The sequence below is a fragment of the Pseudomassariella vexata genome, assembly GCF_002105095.1.
Source record: "Pseudomassariella vexata strain CBS 129021 chromosome Unknown BCR38scaffold_17, whole genome shotgun sequence".
Taxonomy (NCBI): domain Eukaryota; kingdom Fungi; phylum Ascomycota; class Sordariomycetes; order Amphisphaeriales; family Pseudomassariaceae; genus Pseudomassariella; species Pseudomassariella vexata.
Genome location: NW_024467972.1, coordinates 168,651 through 189,522, shown reverse-complemented (window position 1 = coordinate 189,522; position 20,872 = coordinate 168,651). Strand labels below are relative to the sequence as shown.

Genomic DNA, 20,872 nt, shown 5'->3' with positions numbered 1-20,872 from the left:
CGAATGCTCATCGGCTACCATCTGGTCAAATCGCGCGCGGACTCCAGAAGAGAGGGTGAGGGAGGGATGGCCTGCGCGGCAGATGTCAGTCGCTTCGATACGGCGCATTCTCATCGAATCCCGACCTCGCGCATACCTTAAATCGACGTCACCTCTTCCCGGCATACAATGTTGACTTGACACCATCATGTACGTACGAGATGCTGCATTTTATCTTTATCTTCCGGATGCTTGCTTTACCGTTGGTGTCAGCCAGTCGCAGGGCAACTATGGGCTCGCCTTGGTTGCCGGAATGGGCCAATGAGGATGAGTCATTCCCCATATCTCCCTTATCATCACGCATGATTCATTTCCTAACGTGGCAGCTTGCAAAGAAAAACCGAATGTCTCTGATAAGGCCAAAGACTCGTCGACGCAGGTTCCTTGCTAGATGGGCGCACATCCGCGGGATTACTAGTGCCACCCACAACAAAACTGTGCATCTCCTCGCGTCTTGGACTTGGTGGGTAGGTAGATCGGATGCTACAGGGCTACTGGCCCACCGTGGCATGGCAATCCGGAGATCCCACCCATGACATGTTGCGTAGAATGTCGATAGGTTCTACTAGCCGGCCCGTTCCCCTGAGGCCGTCTGGATACTGTGGTATGTCTGGGTCGTCACTCACCAATGTGAATGCTTTGGTTGAAAATATTCGGCCCGGGTGTATCTGAGTCGTCAGTGAGTTCTCCGGCCAGGCATTGAAGTCGCCAGAGGGTCCGGCAGTGTCTCGTGTCCCATAAAGGGCACCAGAGCGTTCCCTTGCGTTGGCTGCTGTTTTGCTCCCATATATGCGAGTACAAGCACTTGATTTGGAATTAATCCCGATCAAGCGGTCTCGTCAAACTCTCGCCTCCATTCTTTCCGTAGCTTTTCCAATAATATTGCTCCACGACATAAGTACGCGGCGCTACTAGACGGGGAAGGCATATCGAGTTACACAGAATCCGACAGTATTCAGAAAGCCTATCCCCCGAATTGACCTTCTAATCACACTCTAGATGCCCTATATGAGACCGTCCATTCCGCTATAGGCGTGTCTAAGGGCCTGGCTCAACTCATCCTATTCTACTGCCACCGACGCCTCCCGCTACGGTGACGGAATCAAGAGGCTTCACCTCAGACGAGAAGTCCGCTATTGGAACCCCGTCGTGTAATATAGACAATCCCGGCACCGAAGGCTCAAGGATGTACCCGTTACCCCCGCCCTCAAACCCTAATAACAACAAGGTTCAGCAAGAAGACCTGAAGACACCAGACAAACACATCGTACGGGATCCACGATTAATACGTCTGACCGGAGTTCACCCCTTCAATGTCGAGCCACCCTTAAGTGACCTTTACAACGAGGGCTTCTTAACGTCCAAAGACCTCCACTACGTTCGCAATCACGGGTATGTGCCCAAGGTGGAAGATGATGAAGTCATGGACTGGGAATTCACAGTGGAGGGCATGGTGGAAAACCCGATCAAGATGAGCGTGGCCTCCCTAGTCAAGGATTACGAGCAGGTCACATATCCCGTCACACTTGTGTGTGCCGGCAATCGAAGGAAGGAACAGAACGTTGTTAGGAAAACAAAGGGGTTCTCATGGGGAGCGGCTGGATTATCGACAGCGTTGTGGACCGGCGTCCTCATTCGCAACGTGTTGACTAGGGCGATGCCGCAACGAGGTGCGAGGTACGTTTGCTTCGAGGGCGCCGATAAATTACCCAATGGTTGTTACGGGACTTCCATCAAATTGAACTGGTGCATGGATCCAAACCGGGGCGTCATGATTGCGCATGGCATGAACGGCGAACCCCTCCCTCCCGACCACGGCAAACCAGTACGAATCATTATTCCTGGCCAAATTGGTGGACGCAGCATGAAGTGGTTGACGAGGATCATCTTGACTGAGGCACCTAGTGACAACTGGTACCACATCTACGATAACAGAGTGTTACCGACAACGGTCGACCCCGAGCAGAGCGCCAACCTTCCGGATGTCTGGAAAGATGAGCGGTACGCAATTTATGACCTGAACACAAACAGTGCGCCTGCCTACCCAGCGCATGGAGAGAGGCTAGACCTGAACAACGGTCTAGAGTGCTACAATCTGCGAGGTTATGCTTATAGCGGTGGAGGCAAGCGAATAACCAGGGTCGAGATCACACTCGACAAGGGGAAGACGTGGAACCTAGCAAACATAACATACTCAGAGGATGAGTACCGCTTAGCCCCTGAGGGTGAACAGCTATATGGAGGACGTCTTGACGTGTCTTGGAGGGAAAGTTGTTTCTGCTGGTGCTTCTGGAATTTGGAGATCCCTGTGGCAGCACTGCAAACTGCGGACGACTTCATGGTTCGAGCAATGGACGAAGGCATGATGGTGCAGCCCCGCGACATGTACTGGAGTGTACTGGGCATGATGAATAACCCCTGGTTCCGGGTCGTGATTCACAAGGAGGCACACGGGCTCAGGTTTGAGCACCCTACGCAACCTACCCTCTCGTCTTTTGGCTGGATGGAGCGGGTGAAGAAGACTGGAGACAATCTAACGAATGGCTACTGGGGCGAAAAGGTGTCTAGGGAAGAACAGGATGAGGTAAAAGCAATGCCAGACGAGGAAATAAGTATCATTAACCAAGTCATTCACCGAAATATAACCATAGACGAATTGCGGAAACATGAAGGCAAACTTGAGCCTTGGTTCTTGGTGAACGGCCAGGTCTACGATGGCACCAAATTCCTTGAGGGGCACCCTGGTGGCGCGGCCTCCATATTTGGTGCCGCCGGTCAGGATGTCACCGAAGAGTTTATGGCTATCCGTAGGTTTCCCTCCCCATCTGGTAATAACGTATCATGATACTGACACACAACCACAGATAGTGAGAATGCCAAGGCGATGATGTCCGATTACCATATCGGGTCCCTCGACAAAGCCTCCAAAGGTATTGTCGCCAGCGGCGAACCCGTAGTACCGGCCAAGGACGCGCCGCCGCGGGCCACCTTTCTAGAAGCTAAATCATGGTCCAGGGCCATCCTGTCGACCAAGATGCGCGTCTCACACGATACTAAAATTATTACTTTCACGCTGGAGCACCCGGACCAGGTAATAGGCCTGCCCGTTGGCCAGCATTTGATGATGCGGCTGCTCGACCCTGTGTCGCGCGACACTATCATTCGCTCTTATACGCCCATCTCGGAGGTCACCGAAAAGGGAAAGCTGCACGTCCTCGTCAAGGTGTACTATGATACGCCTGAGTGCAAAGGCGGCCGCATGACGCAGGCTCTTGACAGCATCTCCGTGGGGCATTGGGTCGACTTTAAGGGCCCGATGGGCAAGTTTGTCTACCTCGGCCGCGGCCTCTGCAGCGTCTCGGGCGTGGAGCGCAGGGTAAAGCGTTTCATCATGGTGTGCGCCGGGACGGGCATCACGCCAATATTCCAGGTTTTCCGGGCCGTCATGCGGGATTCCGGGGACAACACGTTCTGTCTTGTGCTTGATGGCAATCGAGTCGAGGAGGATATCCTTTGCAAGAAGGAGATGGACGATATGGTCCTGGGCCAGGAGCACAGGTGCAGATTATTGTATGTGCTGACGAAACCGGGGCCTGACTGGAAGGGGCTTAAGGGTCGCATGGGGAAGGAGTTGTTCGAGAGGGAAGTCGAACCGCGTAGGCCGCCAAAAGAAGGGGAGCATGGGGAAATGGTGCTTATATGTGGGCCCGAGGCCATGCAGAAGAGCGTGCATGAGTCTTTCCTGGGCATGGGGTGGAAAGGTGAGGATCTGTTGTTCTTCTGAGTGAGAGGGCTATCATCGCCGTCGTCGCTATTGGGATTGGTTTGGACACGAATATACATACACAAGATTGGCAATCTCGTGGGCATTTTTGGATTGGAGAAACATAGACATTGGGTACCGGTGTTGGGGATCATCTATTATAGATAACCCAGAAGACTCTGCATTTGAGATTATGCAATGGAATAAGAAGGCAAGGCAGACATTACGGTCACGAAGATATCTGGCCTTTGCCACTTTCATAGACATTGTTAGATCGTAGTATCAATCCATACAATTCAATACTTCATTGAGAACGTAAATGCTTATACAGGTGATGACGGTCGTGTCAAGCGTGCGCTCGTGCCATCGATGCGCATATCCGCGAGCTTCGAGTTACAGATACCAACACAGGATAGTTCGTTGCAGGATCTTGTCACTCTATTCAGGCTTCGCAATATGGCTGGTGGGAGCGGAAAATTGATGAGAGAGATAGCATAGTCCAGCCCCTAGGAAACCTCATTAAAGCAGTTTATTGAAGTTGTCCCAGTTCTCTTGGTCTTCATGCTAATCCCCAAACCAAAATTTAGATCAGAATGCGGCGAACCAAAGCCCCAAAGCACAGGTCATCCACAAACCCCTGTTACTACTCCCAGATCACCCGCATCACTCGACTCCAAAGTAGAACCCAAACTCGAAGTCGGTATCGTCATCCTCGAAGAAGGCTAGATCCCCAACAATAGCCCGCAGTTTCTTTTGCGCGATCATGTGTCGGGGTTTAAGGGCTTCTTCTACCTGAAGGAGCAAAAAGTTGTTGAGTTCCATATCAATCATGGCGGGCGGTGTAATTATCTAGTCAAGTGCGAAAAGGGGCATTTTACGTCCAGGCTGCCCGAGGACTTAGCGAAGCATCGAATAAAGCTGTCAAAGGATGAGTATGAGGGCATGCCGAAGCTGAAAAGCAAGACTGCGGCGATGGTAGCCATGAAGAGTTTTATGGGTATAGGGGTACTGGAGGCATTCGCATAAGGCAAGATAAGGGGAAGGAAAAGGGGATGAAGAGCGCGGGGTTGTAGTACATGGTGGATAAAAGGCGTAGAAATTATGGATATGCATAGGAATGCGGCTAAAATGAGTATATGATTGGAATGTCTAGTTATAACTATCAGGATTGCAAATTTCGGTATATATATTGACGTGGGGTTAGGGTTTTTGGGTGTTCTTTTCGTTTTTTCGTTTTTTTCGATTTCGGACGAGTTATGTAAGCGCGTTCTTGAAGGGTATTTAAGACCTTGTGTACATAGTCACTCTCTTAAGAAAAAGATAGAAATTCAAGCGGCCTTTTCCACAGTAATCTGAACCAATTTCTCTTTGGACAGGCATTCAATGTCTGACGTACCTGTTGAGGTACTTTCTGTTCCCCTATAGATCTGATTGTGCCTGTTGAGGCCATTGTTCCCATCTTTCACCTGTTGAGGTTCCTTTTCTTCCCCAGCCTGCTGAGGCTACAGTTGTTAGTACCTGTTGAGGTACTTGTCGTTCCAATCAGGGCAAGGAGCTCTTGATCTTGTTATTTCTTTCCACCTCCCGGATAGTTAGGTCTTGTTGAGGATCTTGTTATTCGTTGCCATCATCTTCACACCTTAAACCTGCGGGTGGTTTCACTGCCCGTCGTCAATATATTGCCTAATAATATGTAACCCAAGTATAATGGGAGACATCTATTAGTGTGGTAACTATCAAGTGGTCGATTTCGTGTTTTAACATATGTTTTTCTGATAAAGAGGTCTCAACATCAAGTCATATAGAGTTCGAGCGACTGGGGTCTTTCTAGGTTCCGTGATATTTCAAGAATTTGGTGGAGGCGTATCCAACGAGGTTAATCGCGGAAAGGGGGTTGATATCATTACAGATCAAACTCCATGACGTTAATATTATTTCAGCAACTATTCTCAATTCTATTACCATCTTTTCACCGTCAGGAAGAACCTTGAAGCTCTATAAGCGTGGTGTGCTGATACGTGACCCCATGGGGGGTTACCCTATAGCGATAGATAAGATACATAAGATAAGATAAGAGCTATAAAAGAGCTCTGCCAGGCCAGAATAGCTGACCTGGCCATCCTTTCCCAATACAACAATTCACACCCCATATTGTAACGGGGTAAGGCCGGACATCAGGGAAATAGGTTACGGGGCTAGGAGAAAGTTTATTTTCTCTTCTTTAAGAGGCACAGAGGCAGAGTAGGACACGAGTCCTCCATCTTCACGCATCATCATCCTCATCTTCATATCATCTATATCTTCACCTTCGCTTTTGATACGTGACCCCATGGGGGGTTGCCCTATAGCTAGAGATAAGATAGATAAGAGCTATAAAAGAGCTCTGCCAGGCCAGAATAGCTGACTTGGCCATCCTTTCCCAATACAACAATTCACACCCCACATGCACTCGCATCATGTGCGCGCTATTGATATTTCCATACGAGGATGTCATGGCAATGAATTCTGATTTGAACCCAACCGTGAAAAGGGGGTCGGTCTGTTCAAGAGCGAACTCCCGTAATCTAGCAGTTGAAAAGGGTAATTGTAGTTGTAGACAACTTGTGACCCGAAATTTGGGATATGTTATTTTTCTAAAGAAGATAACGTAGTCCACGGTCCAATTGCACACTTTGGCAGACCTTATACGACAATGTATAAGTTAATTCAACCACAACGCCTATCATCAATTGAAACTACTCAGAATCGTTATCTTCAGACGTCTCTACATCATTTCCACAAGTGCGCGCATTATGTCCGGGCTCGCCGCAGATTCTACAGCGCTGTACACGCGCAATTCGCCGCCTCGTACGACCACCAATTTGACGAAATTCATCATGTAACTGCCCATCAACCTCTCGTTGAGACTGTAGGTCCTGTCCAGCTTGTATACTAAGTGACCCTCCACTCTGTAGCTGTTTTTTCTTCGCACGGCGACGTCGACTTAGGGTCTCATTTACCTTTCGAAGTGATTCGACCTCGCCTTCTAAAAGGGCAAGCCGATGCATAACCTTCGTTGTACCTCGCGCAATCTGATCTATTCCAGCAAAAATTGACGTTGTTGAGCTATTTTCATGTCGTACAATCCTATTTTTCACATAATTGGTTTGTGATTGGGCTTCGGTTTGGTTGTTCGGAGTCTTTGATTCCCAAGGGACGGGGAGACCAGCCGAGCTACCCGGAGGTGTTGGCGTATGTAATTTCACATCGAGCTGTGATATGACATAATCTGCATCGTACGGAACTATTACTACCCCTCGGAAACCTCCTTGGATATTTGAAACCGTGAAAGTTGCGTTGTACGCGTTTAAAAACGCCGGTAAAAAGTCTTCTTTCGAGATATGACTTATATGTGCTCGCATGAGATCTTCGATTTCTTTTCCGTACGCTCTTTTTAACCCGCGAAAACAACCAGCATCAAGAGGCTGGAGCTTATGCGACGAATGAGGATGCATACAAAGCGTGACGATATTGTTAGCTTTGCAATATACCTCGAAATCGGTCGAGTGATGGCTTTCGTGACCGTCGAGGATCAATAGGCGATGAGTACCTTTCGTACGAGACTTGGTGTGATGATCGAAGTGTTTTATCCAATCTTCGCCTCTATCGTTCGTAGTCCAGCCATTTTTAGTAACTGCGATAACCAAATCAGGCGGTAATGGGCTGTTTTCGTACCATGACGAGAGGTGGGTTTTGCCGGCGAAAATGATGTACGGAGGGAGGGCATAACCGGACGACCCAACGCCTTGAATAACTGTAACCCATTCCCAATTTCCTTGCTGGGCTGCTCTAGGCCTTCCGCGCCGATCAGAAGTCGTCACGACCATTTCGGACGAGATTTGGCCCATCACAAAACCGGTCTCGTCGAAGTTGTAGATATCCTCCTTCTGGATCGCGTATTTCACAATTGTATTCCGTACCAGGTCAAACCACGCGCGATACGCGTCGGGGTCTTCGCAGAGGGCTCTCTGATAGTCTATCATTCGATTTAAACGCGTCCGGAGGTCTGGTTGTCGTCTTACGAAGCTCGAGGCCCAGTTGACGCCGACGCGTCCCGCGTCGCGACTTCGAAGTAATCGGTTGGCCATATCTTCAACACCACTCAATCGGGGAGGAAATGCTCGCGAATCTAGGTCGGTTATATGTCGTACGATTGCCTCTTCTTCGGAAGGAGTCAAATTTTGCGTTGGCGATCGCGTAATCGCTCGAGCGGTTTTACCGTCGCGTCGATACGCAAGGGTTCTAAAAGGTACGTTATAAATCTGACCAGCGTGACGTACACTTAATTTTGGATCAGATTGAAGCGCATGTAATGCTAGAATCATATCACTTTCATTCCAAGAACCAACCATAGTTATGTGGTGAAAAACCGCAGGTCAAAGTGGTAGCGTACGAAAATCTGCCGAAGTGTGCAATTGGACCGTGGACTACGTTAACCCCTTCTGAAAATAGTATACGAAAACATAATTCTAGCGTATTAGGCGCCTTAATCGCACGTTAAAACCTGTTACTAATCCCGGAAAATAGGCTGATTGATACGAAAAGGTAGGGGGACCCACTGGTTAGGTGAATCCCATTCAATTAGATACTATAACGTTGCGCACTGCTGCATTATAGCATCCTCCCCCCTAGGTGCACGCATCACTGATGTTAAGAACAAGGCCTCGTCACGCATATTAAGCATCCTCAGTGGGCCAGGGACGAACGAAAGGAATGGGATAATCTAAAAAAAAATATTAAATACGCCGTAGGTGTTAACCCTCGGTACCTCTACAAGTACTCCCTTAAGGGGCTATAGATGATATAGCGGGCCCTTAAGCCGCGTCGGGCGGTTATACAGGTAAACTTGTAGCCAAACGACTACTAAACCTCCTGTCCCTCCCTAAGTCTGTGCTACAACCCCTGCCTGAACTACCGATAAGTGTGGTAATGTGGCACTTAAATTCGTCCTCAGGGGTGGGATGCTGCTGATGTGCAGAAGATGCTCGACTATTTTTTTTGTCGCGACAAGTCGTAGTATCTGCTAATTGGGGTTCTCGTCGAGCGTATACATCTCAACCATACGCTCAAGTGGATAGACCGTAACGTGGTCTAGACGCTCGCAAGAATCGCGGCGAGAGGGGGTCCGATAAGGGGTCGGATTAACGATTCGAATTCTGGACCGGCTGTCGAGTTATATTCCGCCGACGTAGTGCTTGACGGTCGACTGGCTAGGATGCTCGTAATCCTAAACTGCACCAATCTCCCTATTATCGCTAGGTAGGCGAAGTCAACAAGGTGGGCAGCGCGCCGTAAGGGTTGACTAAACCCCCTTGTGTGTCAGCTGCGGGATTCGAACCCGCGACTCGTCACCGACCCAAGTGGGCGAGGCTCAAATCGGGACTTATCTACCAGCGAAGTGACCAACTACACCAGCCGACGGGATAATCTATGAAATTTTCCCAGTTACCTATCTAGACGAGGGCATCGTCGGCTTGGAGACCCTGAGATGCCCTTAAACTTCCCGACGTGGCACAAATGGACGTGGGTTGGGCTGCTGTCAGCCATCACACTGCTAACACCCTTCGCGTCGTCGATTCTCTCACCTGCCATTTCCAGGCTGGAGGACGAGTTCGAAAACGACAAAGCCATCATCGGTTCCATGACGGTAAGCATATACCTTCTTGGGTATGCCGTAGGTCCGCTCTCTGAGATATACGGGCGCAAGCCTGTCCTGGGTGTGGCCAATGTGTGTTTCTGCCTCTGGCAGATCGGGTGCGCCTTGGCTCCTAATATTGAAACACTCATTGTGACGAGATTTTTCGCAGGTGTTGGCGGTTCTGGCTGTTTGGTAGGCTTGTTCACTCCGTCCTGTATTTTCCAGGCAGCCAACTAACCAATAATTCTGCCGTAGACTCTGGGGGCTGGCATCATAGGCGATCTTTTTCGCCCTGAAAAACGTGGTTTCGCTGTAGGGATGTGGAACATTGGACACTTGGTTGGTGAGTAATCATAATTGTGCCCACATCGTCGTGCCTTGCCCCGCCGTGTCAAGACAGAAAGCACGCATCGCTAATCTAACTCCCAATAAGGCCCTACCGTCGGTCCTCTACTTGGCGGCCTCTTGACCGACACTATCGGTTGGCGCTACGACTTCTAGATCGTTCTGGCCACTACCATCCCCGTCACAGTACTCATAGAGCTACTCAACAAAGAAACGTGCCACCAGGTCCTCATTCAACGAAAACCGTCCACTTCCGGACAGAGCTTGACCGCGGCAGCATGAGGAGCTGTTATGATGATTCGAATTTGGGTGATGGCATCCCAAGGAGCACAATACAGATCATCGTCAACGGTTTAATCAGGCCCCTCAAGATGCTCGTCCTATCCCCCTTGTCCTCCTCCTTTCCGTATATATCTGGTTCACGTATGGTGTCGTTTACCTGCTTTATACGACCATTCCGACCGTTTTGGAGGAGACTTACGGATTCGACCCCAGCTTGGCATGGCTCATCTACCTCGCCCTAGGCCTGGGAAACTTTCTTGGGTGGCTGGTCTCCGCTGCGTCGGTGATTGCTGCTAATATTATTCCAATGAGTGTTGTAGGAGCCTTGCTTCCGTTGGCTGGACCGCCTATGTATAAATCGTTAGGGCTAGGCTGGGGGAACTCGTTGCTGGAGTTTATTTGTATCACTATGATCCCTTTGCCTATTATCTTTTATAGGTTTGGAGCTCGGTTAAGGAAGGCTGAAAACCTGCAGTTGTAAATAAATAAATTGAAAACAACATGTTTCAAGGAGACTATACAGTACTTAATATGCTGAGAGCTTCCAACAAATAGAGACCTCTCTTAAGCAGAAACTTGGAGGCTTGCATGAGGTTCTAAGAGTCAACGCTTAAGCAGAAACTTGGAGGCTTGCATGAGGTTCTGAGAGTCAACGCTTAAGTAGAAACTTGGAGGCCTGCATGAGGTTCTGAGAGTCAACGCACTTGTCAGACCTTATAACTACCAAAAATACCTCATTCTAGAGCGAGTGGGTCCCTCGTCTTTTGACGGTCAATTTGGTCCAACAGCACTATGGTGATGCTCGGACCAACCGTGATAATGTTGTCCTAGCTCTTCGAAAGAGTCTTCACTGAATACTGCGACGTACCAACGTTTCTGTTTTTCCATTCAATTGGCGAGGTAAAGACCCTGGAAGCCCCACGGCAATCTCAGGATTGGCTTCGAACCAGCCCTAGATCGGGGTGGGAATGGCCCGTCTAGCCTCGGCATACTCCTACGACTTTTAAGCCAGGTATTTGACTTTAGGGCAAATGGTCTTTTCATTGAATTTATGATGTTTGACGAGTTCTTCAAGAATTTAACAGTGGCCAGAAGGGCCTTGTATAGGTAGAAATGAACGTTTCCTGCCCCACAGGTGAAAACTGAATGGTACGATAGTTGGAGTCCATATTGGCCTATATCAGGTGGGAAGGTACGGCCAAGTACAGGGCTACAAAACCCCGCCTCTAACCAGAAGTAACCATCATAGAAGAAGAAAAAAACATTTTTTTTGGCCTTCATAAAAATCTGGTGCTCAGTATGAGGCAGAAAATATCATTAGCCTTCTAAGGCATTATCACTTCTGCAACCTACTCGTTTTATCAATTTAGGACCTCACTATCGTTATTTATAGCATGATTCTACAGCGGAGGGTCGTTACTATCGACCTCAGATCCCTCAAGCCGGCGCTCTATACCACCGTCACGTCAGGCCAATACCTAAAGGCAAATACCTCAGCTCAGCCCTTCTCCACTCCACCTCACTTAGAATACGTCATGTCGACAGTCACATTGAAGAAGCACTTTGGAGACTAGGCGGGAACCTGAGGTATTAGTACTAAATATTTTATCAACAGCTGTGGGATTGAGCGCCACAGTTATGCCTTAGGCTGAAGGCGGTATAGTGTCTAGTGCAGATAGTGGGTTAGACCCTCCTTCCTTCCTCTTGGAGAGAGCAAGAGCACCTTACGGGGCCTCTTAACACTAACTTACGTAGCATAACGCGTAGAGCATTCATAGTGGTCAATACGATATATATCCAGAGTTATTAACAGAGGGATGATTCACTTATATAGACTATTGAAACAAGCGGCGTTAAGGTTAAAATAACATATACACAAGTTAAGGTGTTTTCTACGTATACAAGTGGATTTAGCTGTCCATAAGGGTAGCGGAGTATCATACTGCCTTAGCACTTTAACAACCCCAAGAGAAAGCCAAATCCATGTTATATAACAAGTCTAAATATCAGTAAGTCCATCCTAACTGTGGGCAGAAATGGCACTGTTCGGTCCCGCACGGACCACCCAGTGTGGCCACTGTAGATTAGCCAGAGCTTACGGCAAGTAACGATAGTCATAATAACAACAACAATGAACGGTGGGCTGCGATTGCCCACACTAACCGTCAACCATGTTGCAGCGGATGCGCGCTCGTCAGTGTTAGGATTAAATTGCGTTACCCCTTACATCCACCTTTCCCCTGTCCCATTGTCACCCTTCACCCACGAAACATTTCACAAAACACATACCACTATAAAGAGATCATGAAGTCAGACTGTTAGCCAAATGATGGGTTCCTATAGGTCTCTTTTCAAGTATTAGCAAAACCGACTTTACAATCGCTTGATATATGATCTTGACTTTTAATTTTCCTTGATTTTTGTGACGCAATATTACGGGGTGTATGGCGGTTTGGTTCGCAGCTGCGAAGGGAACGGCAGAAAGGTAGAATGAAACCCCCTTGGCTCTTGTGTGCGGTTCATGTCAATTCTTCGCGATTTTACGACAATAATCTGACGGAATAACCTGGAGACTGTTTCTCATACCTGTGAAAGAAAAGCACACTATAATAATTTGACTCTGGAGAACTTATCCCAGCTCTGCACTAGAACCAAGATCGGCATGGGTACTTTACCTTCCGCTTACTTCAATAGATTTGCGATTACTTAGGAAGGTTCAAAGAGAAGCTTTCACAAGTTAGATTTACTAGTCTATACTTTCTGTGGCCTTTGCGGGACGTTATCTATTCTACATGGTATCACGTTCTGAAGACCCCCGGCTGTAAGGCACGTGTTATCAGGAGGCATCTATAGTATCTCGTTTTTGCTTTTCAATAGGGTCTGCTTAATATAAGTATTTTTAACGAATCAAAATTTAATCCCGCTTTCGACCTCAAAGTATGTTTAGGCTGTCTGGCAACATGGTATAATTGCGATTCAAATAAGGGCTACGGAAGGCTCTTGCGGCCGGTAATCTTTGACTATAGACACTTGAATTAAATTTCACAGGTATTCTTTTAACTGCCTCCGTGACTACCAGTATTTTTACATTTTCCACTTTCCCACATTATGTAGGTTTGGAAATGTCACTGCAGAAAAGCCAGGTTGGGTCTGTAGGATATAGAACTAGCATCGAGATTGTAAGCGGAAACTTGGGCAATCCTTTTCATCCATTCAGCGTCAACGCCTCTAGTACACTAGGTTATGACTTCGTGTTTCAAACAATTTAAATACATCTATAGTATTTCTAGATACCTTTCCAGATTTCTATTAGACTCCTGGCGCCATCTATCCTCCTATTCCACCTGATCAATGCAGCAAAACCTAATTCCTGTACCAAACCATCCGTTTTATCCAACAATATCAGAACACGACTAGTCAAACTAGTCTAGTTTACATCAAAGTTATGACTTCCCGAGTTGAACCTGCTCTTGATAGAAATGTCCATTAATTCAACAAAGCGTTCCTCATCTAGAGCGACATCTTCGGTATGCCAATCCCCTTTCCTCCGCCGTATCCGACCACCATCGCTATCACCAGTAACATCACTAGCCGGAACGTTCCCGTGAGTACTGAAGTATTCATGGCCGAGGGCACCGGCGAGGTTGCGGAACCCCTTGTGCATGAAGCCCTCAGGGAGAATCTCGACGACGGCAGAAGGCTCGCGCAGCCAGAGGGTGTGGGTGAGGCCGGCACCGTGGACGCCGGCCAGCACGTCCGAGTCCCGCACTAGTTGCACTTGCTGGGCAAAGGGGATGGCCGCGAAGTCGACGAGGTGGACCTCGAGGCGCACGGGCGAGTCAGCATATCGCCTCTCCAGCGCAGCCACGAGCTTCTCCTGATCCACCAGCCTGCGCCCCGACCTACGGTCGATGAAGGTCACGACTATCTTGTCTTTTTCCTGCTCTTTGTCGGCGTCCCAGACGTGAAGATAGCGTAGCACGCGCCGCGAAAAGGTCTCCAGTAGGCTCGAGTGGACGCAATTGTTGGGCTCCCAATCGTCCTGCCAGACAGGGTTGCTGGCCCCCGCTAGAGGGATGATAAGTGTGCCCATGTCGGTGCCGGCGGGCACTTCAGCCAGCCGGATTGTGGGCTTTTGGGCGAAGAGGCCCCAGAGGTCGAAGAAGGGCCCGTTTTCTTTGTCGTCGAGGACGATGACTTGCGTGTTGGGTGCGTCAGCCGGCTTGAGCATTGTGTCGGCCGAGCCCCGCTGTCGTGTCATCTGCAGCACATCGAGCGTCATGCTGAGGGACATGATCTCCATCAAGCAGTGCCAGAGGTTAACCGACCCCTCGCGCTTCAGGAGTATCGAATAATGGTTTGAGTTGGTCGGGTACGACGGTGCAGATTCGTCATCCTCCTGACTTTTCAGTTCCGGTGGTGATGATAATGCAAGTTCGCCCTTCTTCGCCTCGACATACTGGTCGAATACGACGCGTGGCCCAGTCTCATACCAGTAGGACTTGAGCATGTCCAGTGTTTGGGCCGTTTCATTTGCCTCGATAGTATATGGCACGATCTCTTCACACGACAGTTCGAACTTGCCCTTCGTGCCCAGCACCCCGTGTTCCCCGACGCAGAATGAGTCGATGGTGCTGTCGCTTTTCTGGCTGTGGAAACATGTCAACTGGGATGGCGACTCAGCCGAACAGTACGCTGCCCGGCTTTGACGGAGCTCTTCCAGGTACGCCGTTTGAAGACGCCGTGGGCAAGGCAGTGGCTCGTCGACGACAACTTGGTAGTCATTTGGTGGTTGCAAGGGTTCCAAGGGTATCATGGTGTCGACAGTTTCTTCATTGCCATGGTTATCGTCAAACCCGAGTTTTTGGCCCGGCCACATTGAGCTTCGGACGTGGCCATGCTGAAATGTATTCAGCACGCCGAGGAGGAAGACGGATATGAGTAGACTGGAGAGGACCGTCGTAAAGTGTCTTCTCGTGAACAACAACTGGTAAATCATTTTTCCCAGGCCCAATCATGGCATTGGTGGTGATATTTTGCGTAAGTCTAGCACGAGCGATATGGCCATCCTGGATCTCTTGGAATTATATCCGCATTCCGTTCAACTACATGTATACAACTACATGTATATTTTTGCGGTTGGGCATTCCGATAGCCTCGGGGCTGCGCCGTATCGTGTGCGGGCGCGTGCAGGTCCCAGGATCTTCTGACGATACAAAACCAATGGCGTCGCTCCCAATCGGGGGCGTTTGACCGGTCAGCCGCCCTGAGGCAATGCTTAGGCCCCAGCCGTGCAGCCCTGTCTGTTCACAAACAAAAAAAATGTAGCTAACCTGAATTGGCTACCATCTCGTCTGTTGACAAACAAGTCGAACACGACGCAAAAGTCGGAAAGTAACTAGCTAAGTATGAAAATAATCTAATCAAGGTTCTTACCAATGGTGTGAGCCTGCGTCTTTCATTCTGTTGATGAGAAAAAAAAAGCCGTCTACTGTCAAGCATGTACTCCGTAAGGTTGGTTGGTCATGGATTAGGTGCCTGCCTGTTGGCAATCCAGGCAAGAGGGTTGTATTGATGATGGGTCGAGGTCTAAGTCCCAAAGGCTGCAGCTACGGAAGCGCTATCTATGGGCAATCAGCCCAAGCGCTGCACCCAACACACAGGCGGTGTGCCCGGGGCACGCCAAACCATCTCATTGTCTAGCGGGACTCCTCAGAAAAACAAGCATGACCGCAGTCGTTCAGGGAAAAGATCGCTTGCCGCCAATATTACTATATCATGCGTGGAGCCGCTAACCATGCCTAGTACCGCCAATGATACGCCAAAGCCGAGCCATATTATTGAAGCTTATCTCCACTAGCCGTGCAACCATGACCCATAGAGTCCAGCTGCTCGGGTCAACCAGTGGGGTTGGGGGTCGTTTTCCTCCGATTATCAGGAATTGTCAGGCTAGCTGTAAATTAGGCGCGCCTTAAAGCGGACTACCTTAGCGCTTATAGAGACTAACCGCATTAACCCCCATTTGCAAGCGAAATCGGCTTGTCAACACAACTGCCAGACGGCACCAGCCCTCGGCTTCCAAAGACTGCCTTGTCCGTATTCCTGTTACTTAGCCAGTTAACTAAGCACGGAACCTTTGGTAATAGCTAACTGTCAGAACTTCAGGATCGAAACCTCTGGTCTATCAGCAACTGTGACAGGCTGTGCCTGATATGGGATCCGGAGCTGCAAGGACCGTGCGTCCGGATCCACCAAAGGAACCATCGAGGGCATACAAAACATAGTCCGTGTTCCCGGGACAACTCGCATATTTTACTTTCCTCCTCAGTTAGATAATTAACAGTATTTGGCCATGTTGAGCTGTATAGTTTCGCAGTGAGCCCGTCACAGCAACTGACTCAAGTATGCAGCCAAGAGGCACCCTGATGCGACTGCATATGGGGTGAAGTTGTATGAATCGGGAAGGGTTTACCAGGTCAGCTATTCTGGCCTAGCAGAGCTATTTTTTGATTCAATCAAGGCTATATGCAGAGCGCAGCAACAAGCCGTTGTAGTCTACATCCCTCTGCCCTCTCCAGACAACTCCGGACGACTCCAGACTACTTAATAGCATAGTAACGGCGCTACCTATTACCGAGGCCAATGGCAGAGTAAGAGGGACTTCTAGTTAACTAGATCCTACACGAAGGGCTATATGGCCGCGCTCGTTCTAAGCGTTATATAACGTGATTTGCTGACGAAATGATACACGCCTCAGGAGAGGTTGGGCTAACCGGCATTTCTTAGATTAGAGGCTACATATCCCGTTATCCCATTATATACAGGAAATTTAGCCACTGTATCAAGGCTTCAAAAATATAGGCGACGTGTTCAACTAGGATTCGCAAATACTGTCCCATTTCGTGAACCTTCTAGTTCTCGACTGCCTGTTGGTATCGATTTGCCATTATTGTAAGCCCGAGTATCGATTGAGAAACCTTGTGCCTAGAATTCTTGTTCGGCTAATACCGTGCTTCTTACGCCTATCAACTAGCTCACACGGAAGGCTGGGGCGCCAAGAGCCGGGCGACCATGCACCCTACTGCAACCACCGACCTCGTGCGGCAGAGACCCAAGGTGTTGGCGCTCGCGGACCAGCTCTGGTGAGTGTTGAGTAGATGAAGAGCAAGTCTGTGCCTGGCGCGCTGGAGAAGGCGAATGCATTATAGGTGTTTGCTTGGTGAAAAATCCTGATGTTGTTGCGTCTTGAGCAGGACTAAGGGAAGTCGTGTCAGTGCTCTTAAGAGGAGATGGAGGATTTAAAGTGAAACCAAAGGCGACATCTTCGTGATGTTGCGAGAGGAAAGCTGAATTGACTGTTTCCTGTTTATCGGAAGGCTGAAAAGGAAGAGTATGTTTGTTGTTATAAATACCCAAGAGTCCGATGTTGTCAAGATCGTCGCCTGAATGGAGTGACTTTTGTATCCATTCCACATGTGAGTCATGCCCACTACATGGTAGTTGATAATCATGATGGCTCTCCGAAATTGGGACCGCGCTGGGATTTTCGCCCGTGCGTCGCCTTTCGAAGAGAAAATTTACTTCGATCAAGCTGCGCTAAGTCTCACCTGGGCGGTTCACTCTATTAAATACCAATGTCAGCAGTACGATTCATTTTCGCAGCCTCTTGGTGATGGTTGCAACTATTCTTTCAACTGGTTATCAGCCACAATGAGGAGTCAAGTTGATGATTTTGAATGGTGAATTGAATGGGACGCAAGGTTGAGGACCTTATAGCGGCTTCAAGAGGAAAGAGGTTAACAGGATAGCATACCGATATAAGCAATAAGTACTGTGGAATAACTCTAGAGTTTCACACCAACAGTAAAATTTATCCAGCCAAGCCCTCTGTAGTGCCCACAGTACCTGCTGTTACAAGCAAGTTTCTTTAAGGGGCTAGTTTTCTTAAGTAGGAGTGAATTGACTGCGAGTCGTTAAGTTTCTGAGGATTTTGATCTGAGAGCCCAAACCTGTCACAGCCATTTGTTCTGCACAGTTCAAAGACAAGGGTATAACGATTTGTCGACGGTCACTTCTGATCTGGTGCTCCATATACCTAGAATCCCAGAGACAAGGGAGCTTTTTTTTATTTTTTTTAATTTTTTTGTCGGCTGGTGTAGTTGGTCACTTCGCTGGTAGATAAGTCCCGATTTGAGCCTCGCCCACTTGGGTCGGTGACGAGTCGCGGGTTCGAATCCCGCAGCTGACACACAAGGGGGTTTAGTCAACCCTTACGGCGCGCTGCCCACCTTGTTGACTTCGCCTACCTAGCGATAATAGGGAGATTGGTGCAGTTTAGGATTACGAGCATCCTAGCCAGTCGACCGTCAAGCACTACGTCGGCGGAATATAACTCGACAGCCGGTCCAGAATTCGAATCGTTAATCCGACCCCTTATCGGACCCCCTCTCGCCGCGATTCTTGCGAGCGTCTAGACCACGTTACGGTCTATCCACTTGAGCGTATGGTTGAGATGTATACGCTCGACGAGAACCCCAATTAGCAGATACTACGACTTGCCGCGACAAAAAATAGTCGAGCATCTTCTGCACATCAGCAGCATCCCACCCCTGAGGACGAATTTAAGTGCCACATTACCACACTTATCGGTAGTTCAGGCAGGGGTTGTAGCACAGACTTAGGGAGGGACAGGAGGTTTAGTAGTCGTTTGGCTACAAGTTTACCTGTATAACCGCCCGACGCGGCTTAAGGGCCCGCTATATCATCTATAGCCCCTTAAGGGAGTACTTGTAGAGGTACCGAGGGTTAACACCTACGGCGTATTTAATTTTATTTTTATTTTTTTTCATGGCGTCCAGCTAATTTGCATTTACAACGGCGAATTACGACTTCCTCGTGGTAAGCTTTCAAACGTTGCAAATGAAACTTGGAAATTTCTACGTGATCTTAGAGCTACAGCCCCTAGAAACCGAGCAAATACCGTTACTACCATACACCACAGACATCCACTAGACACTAGCAGATGACATAATGAAATCTTCATACCAGGCTAAAAAGCCTTCAACACACTTCCTGTCCGCCTCCCAGTAGTTGACATACAATCCATACACCGACTTGGGCTTAGGAGACGTAGGCTGTTCCACTTCTAGTTTAGTTTGTGCTGTCTTCGGAAAGTCCCTCACACTCAATTGTTCCCTCGTATTATATAAACACAAACCGGTTGTACTTCCAAGGTCTTTATTACGTCTTACGTCAAAAACAAACATATGCATGCATGTTTGCTTAATCACCTCCTCGTCAGTCAAGTCACCGACGTTCCCCAGCTTCATGAGGATGTTGCAGGTTCGGAAATAACCATGGCATATTCTCTTGCTGTGCAGAAACCTTGTTGTCCTCCAACCAAGCATTGTGCGTTGGGCCTACGAGTGGAAGCACCAGATAGAGATTATGGCTGTTAGTTCCATCGACCCAGAAGTTCTCCTGAGTCATGACAATGTGATGAGCTGCTGCCTCTGCGGTGCTGATGCCGTGTTATTTGAACTTCGGATGACTTCAAGATCGTGCCCGTTTTCCTTCGAATCATGGTCTGCGATGACTTTGACAGAGCACAGTTTGTTCTTCTGGGGATCGCAGCAAAGCCAGCTAGTCGCTTAGCCACCGTAACTCACTTTGTGGAACACTTTGAATATTCCACCAAGCGTATCGTCCAGGTGTACTGGATGAAAACCTCCGGGTTCGTAGCGCCCGCTGTATTCTGCTCTGTGCATCACTATGCTAGGGTGGACATATTTGAGTTCCAAAACAGACCGCTGGGAAGAATCCAGCAGTGTCTCGAGAGAAAATGATACGTTTCTGGGTCAGGAGTCACGTCGTTTTCCCAGTTGACAATGCTGCATAAAAATGGCGATGTAGTTGTCGACACAAATATTGCTGCAGTTGCGCCGCGGTTTTTGCGATGGCCAAGATGGCCGTGCTAGCATACCTCGAGAGTTTTAAGTTATGTTGCGGACAGTGATGCTGCGAGTTTCCTCGTGGCCAAGAATTATGTTGCTGTTGGCATTTTATTCGCGGTAGGAGGCAGGAGCCATTCAATGGGCCCAGGTGAGTGACTCAGTCAGGCGGTTAAGTATATCTTCAGTGAGAAATCCGGAAGACCAGACTAGCAACAAGGAATAGTCTCTGAATCATCAATGATGTGGGTGGATGTCTAAACGACTTACCAACGGTGAATAAGCATAGACATTCTGCACAAACAAGGAAGTCAAAAACAAAAACAGCAACTGAGGTATTGGGATAGTGCTCTTGAATAGGAACGGCACGCCTTTGTGCTCCCAAGATCCCACAAGGACGCTTTGATCGGCTTTCCCGGTGTTGCTTTCCCTGCTTGTAATCTCTACATGTGTAATGGTTGTAGTAAGTCTGTAGTAGAGTGGGTGTCTATATTCCAACAATGGGGAGAAAAAGCGATGACCCTTTTAGCCAAATAGTCACTCCGATAAACCATCCATCCTAGTTGCAAATGACATATCTGTCTTCGGTCAGAGCATCAAGACCCCGGCAAGTAAGGGAACACAAACGGAAAAAGGGATAATGAAAAGATATAGACAGAAACTTTGGCCAAATGGGGAAGGCTCGATTCTGCTAACGGCTGGCAGAAACAGCTCGCATGAGGCAAGCCACCGTTTGGTATTTCCAACTTGCGATGCAGCGTAGGGAGGAACGTAACCTTCTTGATCTGGAATTCCGAATAATCCACGACTTTTAAT

The 20,872-nt window shown here is 48.6% G+C and overlaps 4 protein-coding genes and 2 non-coding genes across 6 annotated transcripts; 3 read left to right on the top strand and 3 right to left on the bottom strand.

Moving 5' to 3' along the window:
• Positions 1 to 828: 828 nt before the first annotated feature.
• BCR38DRAFT_460916 (uncharacterized protein) lies at positions 829 to 3,823 on the top strand (the record flags this gene model as incomplete). Its single annotated transcript, XM_040862472.1, has 3 exons — positions 829 to 937; positions 1,083 to 2,846; positions 2,904 to 3,823. The coding sequence occupies 3 exons, from the start codon at positions 829 to 831 to the stop codon at positions 3,821 to 3,823; spliced, it is 2,793 nt and encodes a 930-aa protein (XP_040711102.1).
• Positions 3,824 to 4,344: 521 nt separating this feature from the next.
• BCR38DRAFT_527629 (uncharacterized protein) lies at positions 4,345 to 4,785 on the bottom strand (the record flags this gene model as incomplete). The annotated part of the gene is made up of 2 exons (XM_040865401.1): positions 4,345 to 4,594; positions 4,681 to 4,785. The coding sequence occupies 2 exons, from the start codon at positions 4,783 to 4,785 to the stop codon at positions 4,466 to 4,468; spliced, it is 234 nt and encodes a 77-aa protein (XP_040711101.1). The 3' UTR covers positions 4,345 to 4,465.
• A 4,373-nt stretch (positions 4,786 to 9,158) lies between these two features.
• Positions 9,159 to 9,261, bottom strand: BCR38DRAFT_t328. The gene has a single exon. It is a non-coding gene; the product is annotated as a tRNA-Thr (tRNA).
• Positions 9,262 to 9,329: 68 nt separating this feature from the next.
• Positions 9,330 to 9,980, top strand: BCR38DRAFT_489553 (major facilitator superfamily domain-containing protein; the record flags this gene model as incomplete). Its single annotated transcript, XM_040864408.1, has 3 exons — positions 9,330 to 9,671; positions 9,735 to 9,822; positions 9,913 to 9,980. The coding sequence occupies 3 exons, from the start codon at positions 9,330 to 9,332 to the stop codon at positions 9,978 to 9,980; spliced, it is 498 nt and encodes a 165-aa protein (XP_040711100.1).
• Positions 9,981 to 13,359: 3,379 nt separating this feature from the next.
• On the bottom strand, positions 13,360 to 15,400 carry BCR38DRAFT_447892 (uncharacterized protein). The gene has a single exon (XM_040861186.1). The coding sequence runs from the start codon at positions 15,103 to 15,105 to the stop codon at positions 13,534 to 13,536; it is 1,572 nt and encodes a 523-aa protein (XP_040711099.1). The 5' UTR covers positions 15,106 to 15,400; the 3' UTR covers positions 13,360 to 13,533.
• Positions 15,401 to 18,251: 2,851 nt separating this feature from the next.
• BCR38DRAFT_t332 lies at positions 18,252 to 18,354 on the top strand. The gene has a single exon. It is a non-coding gene; the product is annotated as a tRNA-Thr (tRNA).
• The last annotated feature ends 2,518 nt before the right edge of the window (positions 18,355 to 20,872 follow it).

What these genes read in the sequence shown, in the direction of transcription:
- BCR38DRAFT_447892 (XM_040861186.1), bottom strand. Translation starts at nt 15,105, where the DNA reads ATGATTTACCAGTTGTTGTTCACGAGAAGACACTTTACGACGGTCCTC.